The sequence below is a fragment of the Oryctolagus cuniculus genome, chromosome 4 (genome assembly GCF_964237555.1).
Source record: "Oryctolagus cuniculus chromosome 4, mOryCun1.1, whole genome shotgun sequence".
Lineage (NCBI taxonomy): Eukaryota > Metazoa > Chordata > Mammalia > Lagomorpha > Leporidae > Oryctolagus > Oryctolagus cuniculus.
Genome location: NC_091435.1, coordinates 107,414,909 through 107,434,161, shown reverse-complemented (window position 1 = coordinate 107,434,161; position 19,253 = coordinate 107,414,909). Strand labels below are relative to the sequence as shown.

General features: G+C 35.9%; 1 protein-coding gene and 1 pseudogene across 5 annotated transcripts in view; one reads left to right on the top strand and one right to left on the bottom strand.

Annotated features, from left to right (window-relative positions):
* The window catches only part of ECT2 (epithelial cell transforming 2), a 69,840-nt gene extending 50,896 nt beyond the window's left edge, over nt 1-18,944 (top strand). For 3 of the 5 annotated variants that reach the window (XR_007924608.2, XR_007924607.2, XR_007924609.2), the window contains 6 exons: nt 984-1,122; nt 2,006-2,160; nt 12,155-12,262; nt 13,217-13,363; nt 15,954-16,219; nt 17,602-17,739. Coding sequence is in view for 2 of the 5 variants with exons in the window: in XM_002716427.5 (XP_002716473.1) it covers nt 984-1,122; nt 2,006-2,160; nt 12,155-12,262; nt 13,217-13,363; nt 17,602-17,691 (639 nt within the window). In the remaining 3 variants the exon portion in view is untranslated. Of the gene's footprint in view, nt 1-983; nt 1,123-2,005; nt 2,161-12,154; nt 12,263-13,216; nt 13,364-15,953; nt 16,220-17,601 lie in introns of all 5 variants that reach the window. The other 2 variants (XM_002716427.5, XM_008266501.4) reach the window with 1 other exon arrangement.
* On the bottom strand, nt 16-348 carry LOC100356310 (small ribosomal subunit protein eS26 pseudogene; annotated as a pseudogene).
* Nucleotides 18,945-19,253: the final 309 nt, after the last annotated feature.

Sequence of the window (19,253 nt, the reverse complement as noted above, 5' to 3'; positions counted from 1 at the left end):
TAAAGATTACACTCCTTACATGGGCTTTGGCAGAGGCCATGGGGTAGCACCAGCAGGTCTAAATCCCGGTGGTGGTGTCTGGTCCTTGCAGGGTTCACGAGACTGATTTCTGACCACCTTGTTGTGAATGGTGCAACTCTCACAATAATGTAGCTTCACATAGTAGGCATAGAAAACACTCGCTTCGGAGATGTCCCTGATGGCTGCGGCCTCCACTATGTTGTGGATGGCGAAGTTCTTAATGGCCTTGTCCTTGGGCATGCAGCGAGCGCAGTTTGTGCAGCGAATAGGCTGCACATGGCTGCAGCCCTTTATAGCACAGCCGTTGTTCCGTCTTTTCTTTGTCATCTTGAAACCGGGGACCTGATTTTGCTGCTGTCTTCTCTGTTGTCACCTTATGTGTCTTTTCCTTTTGTATGAATACTCTGTTTAGGTAAACTTAAATCCTAACACCAGACCTTGAATTTATAATTTGTATCATTTGTTTAATGTATTATTTATTTCTTTAATGCTTCCCTTTTGCAGTAGTCTATAAATATTATGAACACAGGAACCATTTGTGTTATTTCCTCTGTGTTCTATTATAACCTTGCATAGGATCTGAGATATTGGAAATTCTGCTCTTAAGCAGAAATTAATTATTTGAAGGCCTATTTCAGTATTTGTTTCATCTTTTGATCCTATTGTTTCTTGCAATGCTTCTTAGTGTTTTTTTTTAAATACTGGAACCTTTTATATACATTCTATCCCTTTGATGGTTTTTCTCACTTTTGCAGTCTTATGTAAACTTGAGAATTTTCTCTATACAGTTTCATCTATGATTTTGTCACATAGTAATTGTGCTTCTTATGTATAGTTACTAATGATTCATGCTCAAATGAGTTATATCTAGGTTTATGTGATTAATGCTATTTTAAAGTATTTGGTCCTTAACTGTTTTTATTAATATGACTGATCATAACTTTTATATTTTCTCTGATCAGATAGCAAGAAAACGACACAAGGTTATTGGCACTTTTAGGAGTCCTCATGGGCATACTCGACCCCCGGCTTCTCTTAAGCATATTCATCTAATGCCTCTTTCTCAGATTAAGAAGGTGCTGGACTTAAGAGAGACAGAAGGTATACTCATTTGATAAATTATTGGCTAAGTAAAAATAGTTTCTATTCATTGTAGATTTGATTTACTCTCTTATAGTTTTCTAAGTTGATTAATTATATTGACCAAATTTGGTAGTATCAGAGAAGATTCTCTGAAGATCTAAAGTTGCCAGAAATGTATACCTAACTGAAATTATGTCATTTCTTTAATTGGCATCTAGTGGTGTGTGTTTGTGGGCATATGCTGGATATTAGGTGTCTGTTTTTACAATGTAAACTTTTTCCATTATTGATTCTTCTAACAATGGAAGGTTTGAATTCACAAGAAATGATTCTTAAAATCTGAGCAAGAACTTGTGTTACTCTTTCACTTGATTGTCAAACTCTGGATTTAGTAAGGATCACATAGTATGTTTAAATTATGTTATTTTGGGTTTTAGTCATGAATGAATTCACTGTTCAAAACAGGTTCTATTTTAAGTATCTTGGTCACAAAAAGTTTTAATATTTACCATTTTATTTCTTTGATTTAAGTAGACTGAGTTATTGAATTATTCTTACAATGGCATTTTAATTTAAAATTTGAATTCTTAAAATTTTAAGAAATGATCTGTTTTCTTAAACTTCATCATAGAAAATATTAAGTAACATAGAGAATACTACTTTATGCCACTTACTGAGTTATTATTATCAGTTCCTTAGTTGATATACTATTACTAATACAAGTCTTTCTAATGTTTCAATATAACAAGTTGATGTTCTTTGTTTGAAAACAGAGGGGACAGGGAGAGGGGAGATTAATTAATGTCATTGGAATTTTACTGCACTGAAGGAATTAAACTTGTATAGTGAATTATTTTCCAAGGAGTGACACTTAATATTTATGGATTTTCTGGAACCCTAGATTGCCATAATGCTTTTGCCTTGCTTGTGAGGCCACCAACAGAGCAAGCGAATGTCCTGCTCAGTTTCCAGATGACATCAGATGACCTGCCAAAAGAAAACTGGCTAAAGATGCTGTGTCGACATGTAGCCAACACCATTTGTAAAGCGGATGCTGTAAGTTCATAAACCAGTGTTGTGAGGAAAGTTTAAACTCATGATAATGTGTTCCCCTGGAGTAAAACTATATGGTTCTAATGATATCATTAATTAAGAATGTAGAAGAGTTTTAGTTTTGTATGTATTCAGGAAAACTGGTTTGACAAGTTGTTTTGGAGATTTTTTGTAAAAGGTTAGATGCATAAAACATTTCATTCATTTTCATTTCATTGGTATTCTTGGACATGGCTGTTACAAGTTTGAGTATCCCTTATTTGAAATGCTTAGGACCAGAAAATGTACAGTTTTGCAGATTTTGGACTATTTCCAATGGCTTTACTGTTTAAATATCCCTGATCTGGAGATCCTGAATCTGAAATGCTCCAAGGTCTGAAATTTGAGCATCCCATTAGCTCTTTTTGGAGCATTTTTGATTTCAGATTTTTACATAGGGATGTCAAACTATAGTACAAAAGCGTGTTTCATTCTTTAAATCTAGAAAGCTAGATATGGGTTGTAACCTGTTGCTTTTATTGTCAGCTCAATTTACCAATCTATTTTTCTTACACCAACTCTTAAATACCATGTAATTCCTTTATGATGAGAAAATTGAAATACTGAAGTTGAACGACTTTCCAGAAATCTGGGTAGCCTGTGGTAGATCTTGGATGAAACTAGGTCCCCTGAAAGATAAGTTTTATTTCCTAAACTCCACATGTGAGATATGACCCACAGAAATAGATCTCTTATTCTCTGCACAGCTACAGAGATTGAAGAGAAAGTGTTGGTGTAGTAGATAATTGTTTCAGAGTAATAGTATCATAAGTGAGATTTCCTTGGATGTTCTTAGGGGAATAAAACATTTTAGCATGTTAAGTCTGACCTTGAGTGATATTTAGGCATAATATGAAGTAGGTAATCCTTAATTAAACTTCCCTACCTTGAAGTTTAGAACAATAAACAGATCTTTTGATTCATTGTTTCATTTCTATGAGCCAAGAATGTGTTATTTTAAGTAAAGGATTGTTCAGTGAAGAGGCTCATAGAAGGCAACGCATACAACTAGAATATTGGCAAGAGAAAATGAAGATGGCTTTTGTTATAAACCTTATAAAACTTCTCATTATAAGGAATAATTTTTTTTCATAGTTGTAGGTATCCAAATGTAAAATGGGTTTTCTCATAGAATAGTGATTTCTTATTGTAGAAATTCTTTTGACATTAAGTTTTTTTAAAAAAATTATTTTCATTTTATTTGAAAGGCAGAGAAGCACGCAGAGTGAGAGAGAGAGAGAAACAAAGAGAGATCGAGATCGTCCATCTGTTGGTTTACTCCCCAGTGCCCAAAATGGACAGGGCTGGGCCAGGCTGAATCCAAGAGCCTGAAACTCAATCTGGGTCCTCACATGGGTGGCAGTGTCCCGAGTACTTGAGCCATTATTTGTTGTCTCTCAGTGTGTGCATTAGTAGGAAGTTGGAATTGAAAGAATAACTGAACTTGAACCTAGGCACTCCAATATGGGGGGCACTTTACCACTGTACCAAATGCCTATCTTTAGTCCTGCATTTTTGTTAGGATGTCAGACTAGATGGTTTATACATTCCTTTTTAGATATTTGGGGAGTTTGCTAAGAAATGCAAGAACTGTCTCCCTCTTTCTGTCTCTCTGCCTTGAAACAAACAAATAAATGTTTAATATATATTAAAAGTATAAGTGATATATTAAATGCATTTAAATAATTTATGTATATATATCTATTGAATTACTAGCCAGAAGGTGGCCAGTGATAATATAACTGAATCTAAACAACAACAGGAAAAATTTCAGAAAGTATAATTAGCCACAAGATGGCAGCAGACATTTAACTATGTTTTCATTTGTGCTGTTTTCTATCATAAAATCCTTTCAGTCTGTTGAAATTCTTTTCTTCAGAATTATGTCTGTAAATTCAGATATTCAGTGACTTCAGTTGAGTACTTCCCTGAATTTAAATTTTACACATAACACATAGTACATTTTTAAAAAGCTTTTAGTCAGTGTTTTGAGAACATTTTGTCACATTGCAGAGATTTTTTTTTAAAGATTTATTCATTTATTTGAAAGTCAGAGTTACACAGAGAGAGAAGAAGAGGCAGAGAGAAAGAGAGAGAGAGAGAAAGAGAAAGAGGTCTTCCACCCATTGGTTCACTCCCCAATTGGCCGCAATGGCCAGAACTGCGCCAATCCAAAGCCAGGAACCAGAAGCTTCCTCCAGGTCTTCCCATGTAGGTGCAGGGGCCCAAGGATTTGAGCCATCTTCTTTACTTGCTACACCACAGTGCCGGCTCCAAGAATGTATTTCTAAGTATGGAAGTCCAAAAGATGTAAAACGTCTCTGATTTTTTTTTGTTTTTGTTTTTGTTTTTCTTTTTTTTAGTTAGACTTATGTATACCTAGCTCCTAGTCCAGGGCCTGCCTTTTTTTTTTTTTTAATTAAAGAGTTTTACTCATTTATCTGAAAGGCAGAGTTACAGAGAAAGAGGGAAAGACAGAGAGAAAGGGAATCTTCCATACACTGGTTTACTCCCCAGATGGCTGCAATGGCCAGGCCCAGGCTGAAGCCAGGAGCCTGAAACTTCATCCGATCTCTCATATGGATTGCAGAGGCCAAAGTACTTGCTGCTTTTCCAGGTGCATTAGCAGGGAGCTGATCTCTCTCTCACTGTCTATAATTCTTCCTGTCAAATAAAAAAATTATATAAAAAAAGATTTATTTGTTATTGAAAGGCAGAGTTAGAGAATGGCAGAGAGAGAGAGAGAGAGAGCGCTTCCCTTCACTGCTTCACTCCCCAGTTGGCCACAACAGCTATGGCTGGGCCAAGCTGAAGTTAAGAGTCTGGAACTTTATCTGGATCTCCCACATGGGAACAGGGGCCCAAATATTTGGGCTATTTTCTGCTTTCCCAGGTGCATTAACAGAGTGCTGGAATGGAATTGGAGTAGCTGGGACTTGAACCAGCACCCATAGGGGATACCAGCATTGCAAATGGCAGCTTAACCTGTGGTGTCAAAGTGCCAGTCCTGCACATTGACTTCTAATTTATTTTTCCATGAACTTTTGAAACTGCCTCATATTTCTTGGTGCCTTAAATAATTGGAACTTACTTTAATTAAAAGTAAAATAAGTGCAACTATTTTATTATGTACCATTTGTCATGCTTATTTATAAATGACTTAAGAATTAGAATTTTCAGGTTGAAAGAACTTAATCTAATAATATTTTACATGTACAAGTAAGGCCAGCAGCAGTGACTGATTAAAGCTAACACTGAAATCTAGAAGTTATCCTAATTTTGGTCAAATCTTATTATTAGCTTTTTATCATTCTGAATATATGGCCCCTTATGTTGTTGTTTTAATATTAAGATTAAAAATTTAATCTATTGAAAATCTTATCAGAATACTTAGGTATTTTCAGTTTCTTCCCAAAATGTAATCTTTAATTGTGTGGTCCAATTCTAAGGTTTATAAATTACCTGAAGTTAGATGGTAGCTTTCCTGAAGCCATTATAAATTTCTAATCTCAAGTGTCACAGTATAATTTTATTAATAAAAGAATTTAAGCATTATCATATCACCCTTTCCCCCAATTTGATTTAGTTTGGAAGAAACTTGATAATTAAATGTCCTATGCTACAATTCAGTACCTTTGCCACTAACCCTTTATATTTCTTTTAAAAATCAAACTCTCCTATGTCTTAGTTTAATTATTATCACTGACTAATTATGAGTAGTAGTATTCACTTGATGTTTTTAAACTAGTAAGTGGAATTTCTATTTACTGTTGAGTGAAGCAAGAACATATATAAAAGTTTGTGCTTGTGAGCCAATAATGTTTATAATGAAAATGTGATTTATACTTGAAATTATAGATATTCTGTTAGTTATGAGGCATACATATTAAGTTAATATAAATGTCTGTAATTTGGTATAACTTTAATTTGGCCAAATCAGAAGCTCTTAGCTATAAACTTGATTACAGTTTGAAGAAATCACTGAGGCACAGGCTAAGGGAGGGAACATATCACAGTAGAAATTTTTTCCTTGGCATCTGGGAGTTTGAAGACTAGTTTAGGATGAGAGTTGATAGAAGAACAGAATAAAAGCTTACTAATTCGTGTCTCAACTGACTTAAACTTCCTACGAATTAATACATACAAATAGGGGTCTGAAATGTGGCTGAGGCTCACTTTATTCTGAAATTAATACCATGATTCTCAGCGGGAGAGGTTGATTACCACTTTCTAATTTTTTTTAGATTTATTTATTTATTTAAAAGGCAGAGTTATAGAGAGGGAGAGGCAGAAGCAGAGAGAAAGGGATCATCGATCTGCTGGTTCACTCCCAAATGGCAGCAGCAGCCATCGTTGGGCCAGGCTGAAGCCAGGAACCAGGGGCTTCATCAAGTCTCCTATGTGGGTGCAAGGGCTCACATACTTGGTCCATTTTCTGCTGCCTTCCCAGGCACATTAGCAGGGAGCAGGGTTGAAAGTGGAGCACTTGAAGGGTGCACATACGGGATGCTGGCAACACAGGTAGTACTTGCTATGCCACAGTGCTAGCCCTATTTTCTAATCTTTAGTTCAGCAAATTTGTCTTTCAAACTAGTTTCAGGTGCATGTGAATTTGGGACTTATTGAACAAATCTTGCTGTTTAAAGCTTCTTTAATGCCTGACATACTTTGAAGAAATCACAAAGTGTTTTTAATTAGTATGTTATGAAAAATGAGGTTTGGTTATACTATAAATTCATTTTTATTTTATTGAGAGATTATTTTTTGGAAAACTTTTATTTAATAAATATAAATTTCGAAAGTACAACTTCTGGATTATAGAGTTTTTCCCCCATAACCACCCTCCCACCCGCAAACCATCCCATCTCCTACTCCCCCTCCCATACCATTCTTAATTAAGATTCATTTTTAATTATCTTTATATACAGAAGAACAACTTGGTATATACTAAAGTAGTAAAGATTTCAACAGCTTGCGCCCACACAGACACAGTGTAAAGTACTATTTGAAGACTAGTTTTACCGTTAATTCGCATAGTACAGCACATTAAAGACAGACACCCCCGTTGTTGATTAACAGTTGACACTCTTATTTATGATCAGTAATCATCCCAGACTCTTGTCATGAGCTGCCAAGGCTATGGAAGCCTCTTGAGTTCACCAACTCTGACCCTGTTTAGACAAGGCCATAATCAAAGTGGAAGTTCTGTCCTCCCTTTAGAAAAAGGTACTTCCTTCTTTGATGGCCCGTTCTGAGAAAGATTATTTAGAGAAAGATTAAAAAGAGTTTTTTTTTTATTTGCAAGAGAGAATGGGAATTTGTGAGAGAGTAATGAAATAGGATTACTGAAATTAAGTTCCCCCATTTTGCACATTTGCCTGTGATCTACCTTATTTACCTTTCCCTCTGCAGAGAAAGAAAAGAAATAGGTCTTGATAGCTTAGCAAGCAGCTGTGCTGTCATCCTAACTACTATATTAGTGAGCTACCTAGATGTTTACCCTATCAATCATTCTGAACTCAGAACTGCTAGGAATGTAAAAGACCTTATCTTCATTGAGAGAAAACATTGATAGCCATCTCGTCCCTTTTTATTTCATGGGTGGTTATTATATGCTTAGTAATTGCCTTGGTTTGAATAGGTATGGCTGCTCAACTAATGGTAGACATTTAAACTTTAAACCTCAAAGTCTTATGTTAATGGTACTAGGAGGTTGGAAACATTTATCCAGTTATTGGGTTTAGGAGATAGGCTCCTCAGGTCATTGTGGGTGTATCTTTGGAAGATAGGTTTAATTCAAGCTTTTATCACCAACTTTCTAGGGAGACCTGTTTTCTTGCCATGTGATTATTTTCTACACACAGTCTGCCATTGCCTCATCTGATGCCTAACCAATACTGCCCAACTATCAGGGCCACCCAGTCTATGACTGTGAACCCACGAGTCAAAATAAACCTCCTCATTAGTAGTTTATATTTTAGATAATTAGTTTTAGATCATTTGTTACAAGTTATTAAAAGCAAACTAAGATTATAGTAGTTAAAAATCAGCAATAAGAAAATTGAGAAGCTCTTTCCTAGGCGCATTAGTAGGGAACTGCCCCAGAAGCAGAGCATCCAGGAGTCAAACGAGTGCTCCAATATGTGTTGCCAGCGTTGTGGGCAGTGACTTAACCTACTGTGCCTCTACACCTGCTGGCCCCTAAAATAGTTGAAGGACAATCTCAAGGACTGATAAGGCAAGGTAGAACCTTTTCTTTTTCTGTTCTCTCAGTGAGAATATATATTGAAACAGTATATCCTTTTTATCCCTAATTTGATAATTTCACAACGTGTACATGTATTGAAACATCACATTGTACTCCTTATATATATATAATTGTTTATCAGTTAAAATAAATTGAAAAAATTTTCTCTTGAATGCTGAAAAAAAAAAATCCCAAAACCGCAAGCAGAGTGACATAGAGAGGGAGAAGCAGTCTTCCATCTGTCTTCCATCTGCTATTTTGTTCTTCATAGCTAGGGCTTGAGCAGGCTGGCGCTAGGGACCCAAACTCCATCTAGGTCTCTATTGTGTGTGGCAAGGACTCAAAATATTTGAGCTGTGATCCTCTGCCTCCCAGGCACAATAGCAGCTAGCTGAATGGGAAGCATAGAATAGCTGGGACTTGACCCAGGCACTCTTGTATGGGATACAGGTGTCCCAGATGACATCTTAACCTGCTGTGCCACAGTGCCCACTCCAGTATACCCTGTTTGGAAATCAGTTTATATACCATGAACTCTGAAAATGTTCACACACATTCTTTTTGTGCACTTTTATTGTTCTAGCTTAGAAAAACACTAGAATAATGTTCAAAATTTTTACGTGCAAAAATATTTACTTTGCTTTCTTTTGTGTAAAATGTATATAAAAAATTTACAGTTTTAAATTTTTAGGTGGGGGTACAGTTGAGTAACATTAAGTATATTCATATTGTTTTGCTGTGTTATGACCATTCATCTCTAGAACCTTTTTATCTCCCTAAAACTGGGACTCTGTACCTATTATATGAGAGTACTTTGAAAAGTTATAGAAGATACATAGTATGATAAAATTATGAATGATTTCAAAGTGTTGTACACTAAAATAAACTTTTAATTCCATTTTCCATAAACTTTTTGAAGGTCAATAATTCACCAATATCCCACTTAAAATGTTCTAAAATAATAGAATGATAAAATTAAGGTGTTATCAGAAAAGACTTTTTAGCTGTTATGAGTACTTAATGACAAGGAAAAATGCAGTATATAGAAAATTGAAAAGGTAACATATAAAACTGAATAGCATTATTCCAATTTTGTTATAAAACTTACACATGTAGAAAAAATATGTAAGAAATATGCCAAAATATAAGTAGACAACTTTTTTTTTTTTTTTTTTTAAGATTTGTTTATTTATTTGAGAGGCAGAGTTACAGAGACATTGAGAGACAGAGAGAAAAGTCTTTCATCCGCTGGTTCACTCCCCAAATGGCTGCAATGGATGGAGCTGGCCCAATCCGAAGTCAGGAACCAGGAGCTTATTCCAGGTTTCCCATGTGGGTGCAGGATCCAAGCACTTTGGCCATCCTCTGCTGCTCTCCCAGGCCATAGGCAGAGAGCTGGATCAGAAAAGGAGCAGCTGGGACATGCACTAGTATCCAAATGTGATGCTGGCGCTGCAGGTGGAGGAACAGCCTAATATGCCACAGTGCTGGCCCCAGAGATACAACTTCTATCTGATAGGTTCACTCCCCAAATAACTGCAATAGCCAGGGATAGACTAGGCTGAATACAGGAGCCAGGAACTCGCTGGTTCTCCCATGTGGGTGACAGAAACCCAAGTACTTGGGTCATCATCTGCTGCCTCCTTGGCACAGTAGAAGGAAGGTGGATCACCATGGAGTAACTGGGACTCAACCCAGGTAGAAATCTTCTAAATTAATTTGTTAGTTAAATTTTTTTTAAATTAATTTATTTGAAAGGCAGAGTAACAGAGAGGGAAAGATGCTCCATCTGTGGCTTCACTCCCCAAATGCCTGTAACAGCTTAACCCAGAACTCCATCTGGGTATCCCATATGGGTGGCAGGAACCCAAGTACTTGGGCCATTTTCTGCCTCTCAACCACATTAGCTGGCAGGTGGATTGAAAGCAGAGGTAAGATTTGATCTCATGTAGTCCAAAATGGAATGCAGGCATTTGGGGAGTTAGTGCAGATGGTTTCTTGACATTCTTTTGGATGAATACACAGTTGTCTGATGGATGTTAGTGATGGAGAGCTAAAGCAGCACTTACAATTGTACAGTATAATATATAACATCTTGTTTGTAAAGAAACTTAATTAACATTTTATTTCAAAGTACTTGTGTGTATTATCTTCCTTTAACCTTATAATTACTTATAATATTATACCCTTACAATAGAAACATCCTTCATAAAGTTCAATAAAATTTTCTGTGGCCCAGAATGATGGTGCTAGAGGATATTCATGTAGTAATAAAGTAATGAGGCCATTTACTAATTTATAGTCTAGATTTACAAACTTGAAGTGAAAATTGTAAGAGGGCTATATGTGAACATTTTGTCCAACTTGCTTTCCTCTGAAAGCCCAAACATAATTTGAGCATGTAGTATTTTGAGTTATTTGGGTATTAGTTGTCTTCTTTAAGGTTAATTTTGGTTAGTGGTTCTTTTTTGTTTTTAATTTATTTTATTTATTTGAAAGAGTTACAGAGAGAGGTAGAGACAGAGTGAGAGAGAGAGAGAGAGAGGTCTTTCATCCACTGGTTCACTCCCCAGTTGGCCACAATGGCCAGAGTTGTGCCAATCTGAAGCCAGGAGCCAGGAGGTTCTAGGTTTCCCACGTGGGTGCAGGGGCCCAAGGGCTTGCGGCCATCTTTTACTGCTATCCCAGGCCATAGCAGAGAGCTGGATTGGAAGAGGAGCAGCTGGGACTAGAACTGGCGCCCATATGGAATGCCAGCGCTTCAAGCCAGGGCTTTAACCCTCTGCACCATGGCGCCGGCCCCTGGTTAGTGGTTCTTAGCCAACTTTGATCTTTGGGGGTGTGATTCAAGCTGTGAAATTTCTCCTCAGAAAAGCACATGTTGCTCATGTACATACAAAGTTTACATGCAGTTTCAAGTAAGTTGCGTACTCCCTGATTTCTAATCCTTGTAACTGTGTGAGCTCTTGTTCACAGGTTTGGAATCTGATTTAGAATCCTTCCGGGTGCTAATTGAGGAAGAAAGGGAAAGATCTTAAAGAAAAGAGTTTGTGTTACTGTTTTTCTACCAGACTTTTTCAGTATTGTTTGTTGAATTTCAAAGTTGGAAGATATTATATTGCTGTCTGTTTCCAGTTGCTTTGATATCCATGGTCCCTGTCATGCATTATTCATTTATTGAATGCTTACTTTCCACTATCATTAATTTGGTATGTTTCAGAGTAGAAATCATGTTAAACAAATCAAACATCTTGAGTAGCTTCATGTATTAATACTGCCATATGTAAGCATGTACTTAAGATTTGATTTTGCTGGCGCCGTGGCTCAATAGTCTAATCCTCCACCTTGCGGCGCTGGCAACCCGGGTTCTAGTCCCGGTCAGGGCGCCGGATTCTGTCCCGGTTGCCCCTCTTCCAGGCCAGCTCTCTGCTATGGTACGGGAGTGCAGTGGAGGATGGCCCAAGTGCTTGGGCCCTGTACCCCATGGGAGACCAGGAGAAGCACCTGGCCTCCTGGCTTTGGATCAGCGCGATGCGCTGGCCGATGCGCTGCGGCCATTGGAGGTTGAACCAACGGCAAAAGGAAGACCTTTCTCTCTGTCTGTCTCTCACTGTCCACTCTGCCTGTAAAAAAAAAAAAAAAAAAAAAAAGATTTGATTTTACAGTTTGTGTTTTTAAATTTTAAAATAAAAAAATGTTATTTTTTGACAGGAGAATCTTATGTATACTGTGGATCCAGAATCCTTTGAAGTAAATACAAAAGATATGGACAGTACATTGAGTAGAGCATCTAGAGCAATAAAAAAAACTTCCAAAAAGGTGAGCGTTGGAGAAGTTATTTGACCTATATCTAAAATATATTTTTCAAATTATATTAAAATAGCATTGCCATAAGGATCATAAAAATAGTCCATACAACAGAGTTGTTCTGTTTTAGAAAATGACTCACAGAGACAGTAATTTTAGTTGACTTCTTTGCCACAGTGATTATGGTAACTTGTTATTGATTCCACTCTTATTATAGTGATACTCTGTGAACTGTATACTTCAGTAGAAATGACTGTTAGTGTTTATCTAGATATGTGTGCATTTATCTAAATATTGCCTCCAGATATTTTTTGAGCAAAGAATATACAACAGAGTCAGATGACCAGGGATCTATTCCTGACTCTTAAAAGTGTGTTTTGTTCTTTGCATGATGAAGATAATTTCTTCATTTATCAGAGTTATTGGTGAATAAATAAGTATGTTGGTAATAAAAGTAGAACTAGACTTTCAGGGTTCCAAAGGCAATTTGCAATTAGATAGTCATCTTAAATTTACCAGGTGTTTTCTTTTTCCCTTTGAAGGAGAAGGCTTGCAATATCTTTGTGTCTCCCATCATTTAACACATATGATGTATAATAGATGAACATATTAAGTGATGATTTAAATGAACTTTTCAGTCTTTCAATAAAGACATTGAGGTTCAGTGGTTTTAGATTAAAAGATTTTATAACTAAATGATGATGGAATCAGACAAGAATCCAGATTTCTTCTCTCCCAGACTAGGTGTTTCTCCTCTTACCTTTCTTTTTTTGGCTGTATAGTAAAACAGTCTATAATGTACTGCATTTTCTTACTGCTTTATGCCCAAGAAATTCTAATTTTGCCATATGTTATTTGCAGAAAAATTTTGATGTTCCTTCGCTGTTTTTTCTTTATATATAAACATTCTTCTCAGCTGTATTAATTTTGTCTAGGCTTAACCATTGGCAACTCTTTTAACTCTAGGTTACCAGAGCATTCTCTTTCTCTAAAACTCCAAAAAGAGCTTTCCGAATGGCTCTTATGACATCCCACAACTCAGCGGAGGGAAGAAGCCCTACCAGCAGTGATAAGCATGTAGTGAGTCGTCTGTCTAGCACATCATCATTAGCAGTAAGTGATTTTGATTCATTGGACTACTTGACTTATTCATGCAGTTGGTAGAGAATTTATTAATTTTGTTTAAATGGAAATTTTAATGTCTCCATTTTGATGTTTCTCTAAACTTTTTACTTTTTTTTTTTGAAGATTTATTTACTTATTTATTTGAAAGACAGAGATACAGAGAGGCAGAGGCAGTGAGAGGGGTCTTCCACCCGCTGTTTCACTCCCTAAATGGCTGCAGTGGCCGGAGCGAGGCCCATCTGAAGCCAGGAGCCAGGAGCTTCTTCTGGGTCTCCTGCATGGTTGCAGGGGCCCAAGCACTTGGGCCATCTTCCACTGCTTTCCCAGACCATAGCAGAGAGCTGGATTGGAAGTGGAGCAGGTGGGACTCAAATCGCTGCCCATATGGGATGCTGGCAATGCAGCTGGTAGCTTTTCCTGCTACACAGCGCTGGCCCCTAAACTTTTAGCTCTTATTGGGTAAAGGCCAATTGAGAAAGGCCAGTTGAGAAAAGCTTCATAATTAATGAACTAGAGATATTCAGTATGGAACTTTATTGAGATTATAGTTGTTGTTGTTGTTGTTTTTGTACAGGCAGAGTGGACAGTGAGAGAGAGAGACAGAGAGAAAGGTCTTCCTTTTTCCATTGGTTCACCCCTCAATGGCTGCTGTGGCCGGTGTACCGCGCTGATCCGAAGCCAGGAGCCAGGTGCTTCTCCTGGTCTCCCATGCGGGTGCAGGGCCCAAGTACTTGGGTCATCCTCCACTGCCTTCACAGGCCACAGCAGAGAGCTGGACTAGAAGAGGAGCAACTGTGACAGAATCGGGCACCCCAACTGGGACTAGAACCTGGGGTGCTGGTACCACAGGCGGAGGATTAACCTAGTGAGTCATGGTGCCGGCCAAGAGATTATAGTGTTTTAAGATCTCTAAAAGAGAAACATGTTTCAATGTGACTTGTCACTTTACTAGTGTGAATAGTTATAATTCTGTTTATATAGATTGATTCTAATAATAGCAGAGACTAAGTTTGATTCCTTTTGCTATTTCTGTGATGAGTAAAATATAATCTCTGAAGCTGAATTTCAGATGATACAGGTTTTAAATTTGTGTATATATTTTTAAATTTTTTCTAAATATTCCAAGTTCTCACAATAAATGAATTATTAAATATGTAATTACTATGAAGGGCATTTCTAATATGTATTACTGCCATTAAGTATCCGAGTTCTTTGTACAATTATTAACCTAACCTACTGAGGTTAATAAAAGCAATTGACTATCACTTCTTAGCTTAGCAAGTTTCTTACTCTTATCAGCATTTTTGTAGGTGAAATAAGAGGTCAGTAGTACTTACTTCATGGTATTGTAAAGAAATATGAGGGCAGTTCAAAAAGTTTGTGGAAAAATGAAATTAAAAGTATGCGTTTTTTTCATAATGCCCTTTCCCCGTATATTATGAAAAACATTTTTTGAAGATGTCTTTATTTGAAAGGCAGAATTGGAGAGAGAGAGAAAGAGAGAGGTCTTCCATCTGCTGGTTCACTAGAGCTGGACCAGGCCAAAGCCAGGAGCCAGCAGCTTCTTCTAGGTCTTCCATGTGAGTGCAGGGTCCCAAGCACTTGGGCCATCTTCTACTGCTTTCCCAGGTGGATTAGCAGAGAGCTGGGTTAGAAGTGGAACAGCTGAGACTTCAACTAGCACCCATAAGGGATGGATGCCTGCATCATGGGCAGCAACAGCTTTACCCACTACATCACAATGCTGGCCCCCAAAAGATTTTGTCATCAAAATAAACTCAAACTTTTAATTCTACTTTCCACAAATTTTTTGAAGTACCCTCCTGTGTGTTTGTGTGTGTTTATAAAGAAAAATCTTGTATATGCGTATGATGTGAATGATATGATTATAAACTTAAAGGCAATTTGTGTAATGATTAATTCTGGAACTGGAATGTTCAGATCCTTAATCTGCTGCTTAATAACCATATAACTTTCCACAAATTATTAAAGATTTTTTAATTTTTGTGTCTGTAAAATAAAACTAAAATTGTAAGAATTAAGTAATTTAATATATATAAAGTGTTTAGAACATTACCTGGCTACCATTTTTAAATGAAAAATGTATAATATATAAATGTATAGGAAAGCTTTTAATCCTCAAGTATTTTTTAAAAAGCTTTAAGTCTTTAGTTAACACTTCAAAGTTATGGCTAAAACTATATTATACAGATTTTTGATAAAGATTAACCTTAACCAATGGTAGAAAAGTTGTGTTTAGTTGGCAGCAGAAATATATGCAAAAATAATTAAAATTGACAAAATGCAGATAAGCATTCATTTATTAAAATTGGATTATAAGTGTTCTTGAGGCCTAAATACTATCTCTGGTTTTTTTTTTTTTTTTTTTTTTGCATTTATGATAACTATTTTAAGTATTGCCTTTCAAATGAAGGTAAATGAATTTATAAAAACATTTTTGAAGAATAATATATTTGTGGTTATACCATTTTTTATGTTGATAGTATACATAAGAAAAGTATGTAAAATAGCTTAAAGACATTCATGTCTTCTCAATTGCTTGTTTCTGTTCTAACAGATTACCCATTCTGTTTCCACAACCAATATAATTGGATTTACTAAGCATGTTTATGTTCAGCGCTCAAACTCTACTCGTGGGCGCTCTCATTACTCCTGGTTTCGATCTATACATCATTCTGCCTCCCGAGCTAGTTTTTCAGAGATACTAGAAGGAAATATTGATTTTCAAATTTCAAAAAAGTTCTATCCAAGTCATCTTTGACATTTGTGAAGAATTAGGAGATATGCCGAGCAATAATGGAAACAAGCCTCGTGAAATTTAATGTGAGCTTATTAGCTATTTGAAATTTGTGTTTCTCGAAAAGCAAAAGTATTCTTTCTCCCCTGAATTACTTATTGGGTGGATGGGGACTTTAGAATTCACAATTTTATTACTGTGTTAAATTTACAACAATTTAGGCTTAAAAGAATTTCTTTGAATATTGCCTCGTAATATTTTTGTAAGGTAATTTAGTCTTAATTTTAGAAAAAGAAAAGATGCATTAGAAATTTTCTTATTTAAGAAAATATCATTTTTTAAAATTTGAAAGGTGAAATTAGACAGGGCAGAGGTGGGGCAGGAGACAGAAAGCTTCCATCCACTGGTTAACCTGTTAACGCCACAATACCGGCCCCATAAAATATCATTAAATTAGTTATTTTTTAAGATTTATTCGTATATTTTGTAAGATGTACTTGCATATATATATTTATTTGCTTATTTTTCAGATTTTAGTTATTTGAAAGGCAGAATTACATAGAGAGAGGGATGAGAGAAGTGGGGGGGTCTTCCATTTGTTGGTTTGCTTCCCTGATGGCCGCAATGGCCAGAGCTAGGCCAAGGCGAAGCCAGGAGCCAGAAGTTTCTTCTGGTTCTCCCAAACACTTAGGCCATCCTCCACTGCCTTCCCAGCCTCATTAGCAGAGAGCTGGATCAGCAGTGGAACAGCCAGTACACAAATCAGTGCCCACATAGGATGCTGGCACTTCAGATGATGGTGTAGCCTACCATGCCACAGAGCTGTCCCTATATTTTTTTTTTGGAAAGAGTTACACAGAGAGGTTTCTCAAATTCAAGCCTCCTGATTTTTTTTTTAAAGCATTTTTTTTTTTTAAATTTGAAAAGCACAGTGACAGAGAGAAAGGGAGAGAGAGAAAGATATCCTCCATCTGCTGGTTCACTCCCCAAATGGCTGCAGTGGCCAGGGTTGACTCCCGTATGGGATGCTGGCATCACAGGCAGTGACTTTACCTGCTGTGCCATAATGCCAGCCTGAAGGGTTGGTCTTTTTATCTCACAAATTTGCTTACTAATTTATAATTATTTTTAAATAACCTGAAACACTGAATCATTAATATTTTGCAGAAGAAGGTTAGGTCACTAATCCCTGTAAGCCAGGATCTGTCCCAATTGAATTAACATCTAGTTAACTACTCCAGCCATTTGGTTTGTGTTTTTAGAATGCTAAATAATTCTCACTATGTTTTTGCCCCATTCTCCTCCCTTTTTAAAAAATTCTTTTATTTAAAGGATTTAAAATTTCAAGTTCAAGTGCCTTTTACCTAATTTTTATTATAACTTATTAAATGTAGACATAATAGGCTTGATGATGAACTATAGAATCTCTTAAAAAATTTAAACATGAAATATTGTTTTATCTTTGCAGGGTATCCCGTCTCCTTCCCTTGTCAGCCTTCCTTCCTTCTTTGAGAGGAGAAGTCATACCTTAAGCAGATCTACAACTCATTTGATATGAAGCTTTAAAAAAATCTTAAATTACAGAAATGTATTAACATTTCATACTCGAAAGAGAAACTGACTTAAATGGTACTTGTAATTAGCACTTGGGGAAAGCTGGAGAGAAGATGTTTAACACTAAAGTATACATTTGATTTTCCTCTTGAAAGAGTAAAGTTTATGTCTTAACAGTTTTCAAGTTAATGCATGTAAAAAAGTTATATTGATTTTGATGTAATTTATCTCTTTGAATTCCTCATTCAAAGACCAATAATTTAAGTTATTCATGATATCAGTAGCTTTGCAATCCTGACACAGTAAATAAATTTTATTGATGGGTACCAAATACTGCTGTAAATCTATTTGTATAGTACCCATGAATGAATTTGTGGAAATACATATTTGTGAATCTCAATTTGTACAGAAATTAAATAATACTACAGTGCTTACTGGATAAAAACCTGCATAGATTCCTGATGAAGTAGTGGATCTTGTATCACATGGACTGTTTATTTACTGCTCTTGCAGTTTATTTTCTTCTCAGATGTTTTCAAGTTCTAGCATGTGGATTATAAATGATTTTCCCTTATTAATAAGAACACTTAAAGGGGATTGCTTGAAAATACTTTGCAAATTGAGACAATAACAAAGATTAAAAAATATTGTATTTTGTGAAAGCAAGTTACTGGTAAATACTTGTAGCTGGTTCAGAGACAAATATTTATGGTAATTTTAGCCACTAGCAAATCTTGATTTAGTTTGATAGTGTGTGAAATTTTATTTTGAAAGATAAGACCATGGGAAAATTGTAGTAAAGACTGTTTATATTTTTTATGAACTAATTCTAAAGTTACCATTAGTTTTACTAATCTGCTGTGAAATACATAGATGTGTATATGGTCAACATTTTATTGTGGTCTTATAATTACATTTAAAACTGAAAATTTATTTGCTGTTATAAAATATTTTTCAAAGCCTGATGTCATCTTTTACAATAGTCTTTGTTTTTTGATAGTCAGGAATACAAAATAATCAAGTTCCTATGAATAAATGCATTTTTTATTTCCTATATGTTTGGGAGTAAGGCAAATGTTTAATTATCACATAACAATTTGTAGTCATCTGCTTTAATTGTTTAATTGACCAAGAAGTTTTTTTCTATGCTATCTATGTACCACTTCAGAGATTAGTATATAACCCCCTTTTTGCTATATTTTAAAAGCAGTTATATTAGTAAGAACTTTGTAAATAAATACCTAAAATCCAAATATATTTGATGTCTCAAGTCTTCATTCTTTCGGTTGAATTTTCATAGGCAAATATTGATTCCTTCATCAACACCTGCTTTGTTATGTATTTGCTTGCTTGTTTATTTGCTTATCCTTCCTCCATTAATATGCTTGAGCATTTGTATGCTGGTCTATCTGTAGGGTGGGCATTTCTGAATTCTTCTTGTAGAATAGAGGTAGTGAATATTATGATATCGTACATTAGATTTTGTGTTTATGTGTAACATTTTTCTGGGAGAGAATACATGAACTTTATCATTTCTGGAGGAATAGAAGGAACTGTGATTCCTTC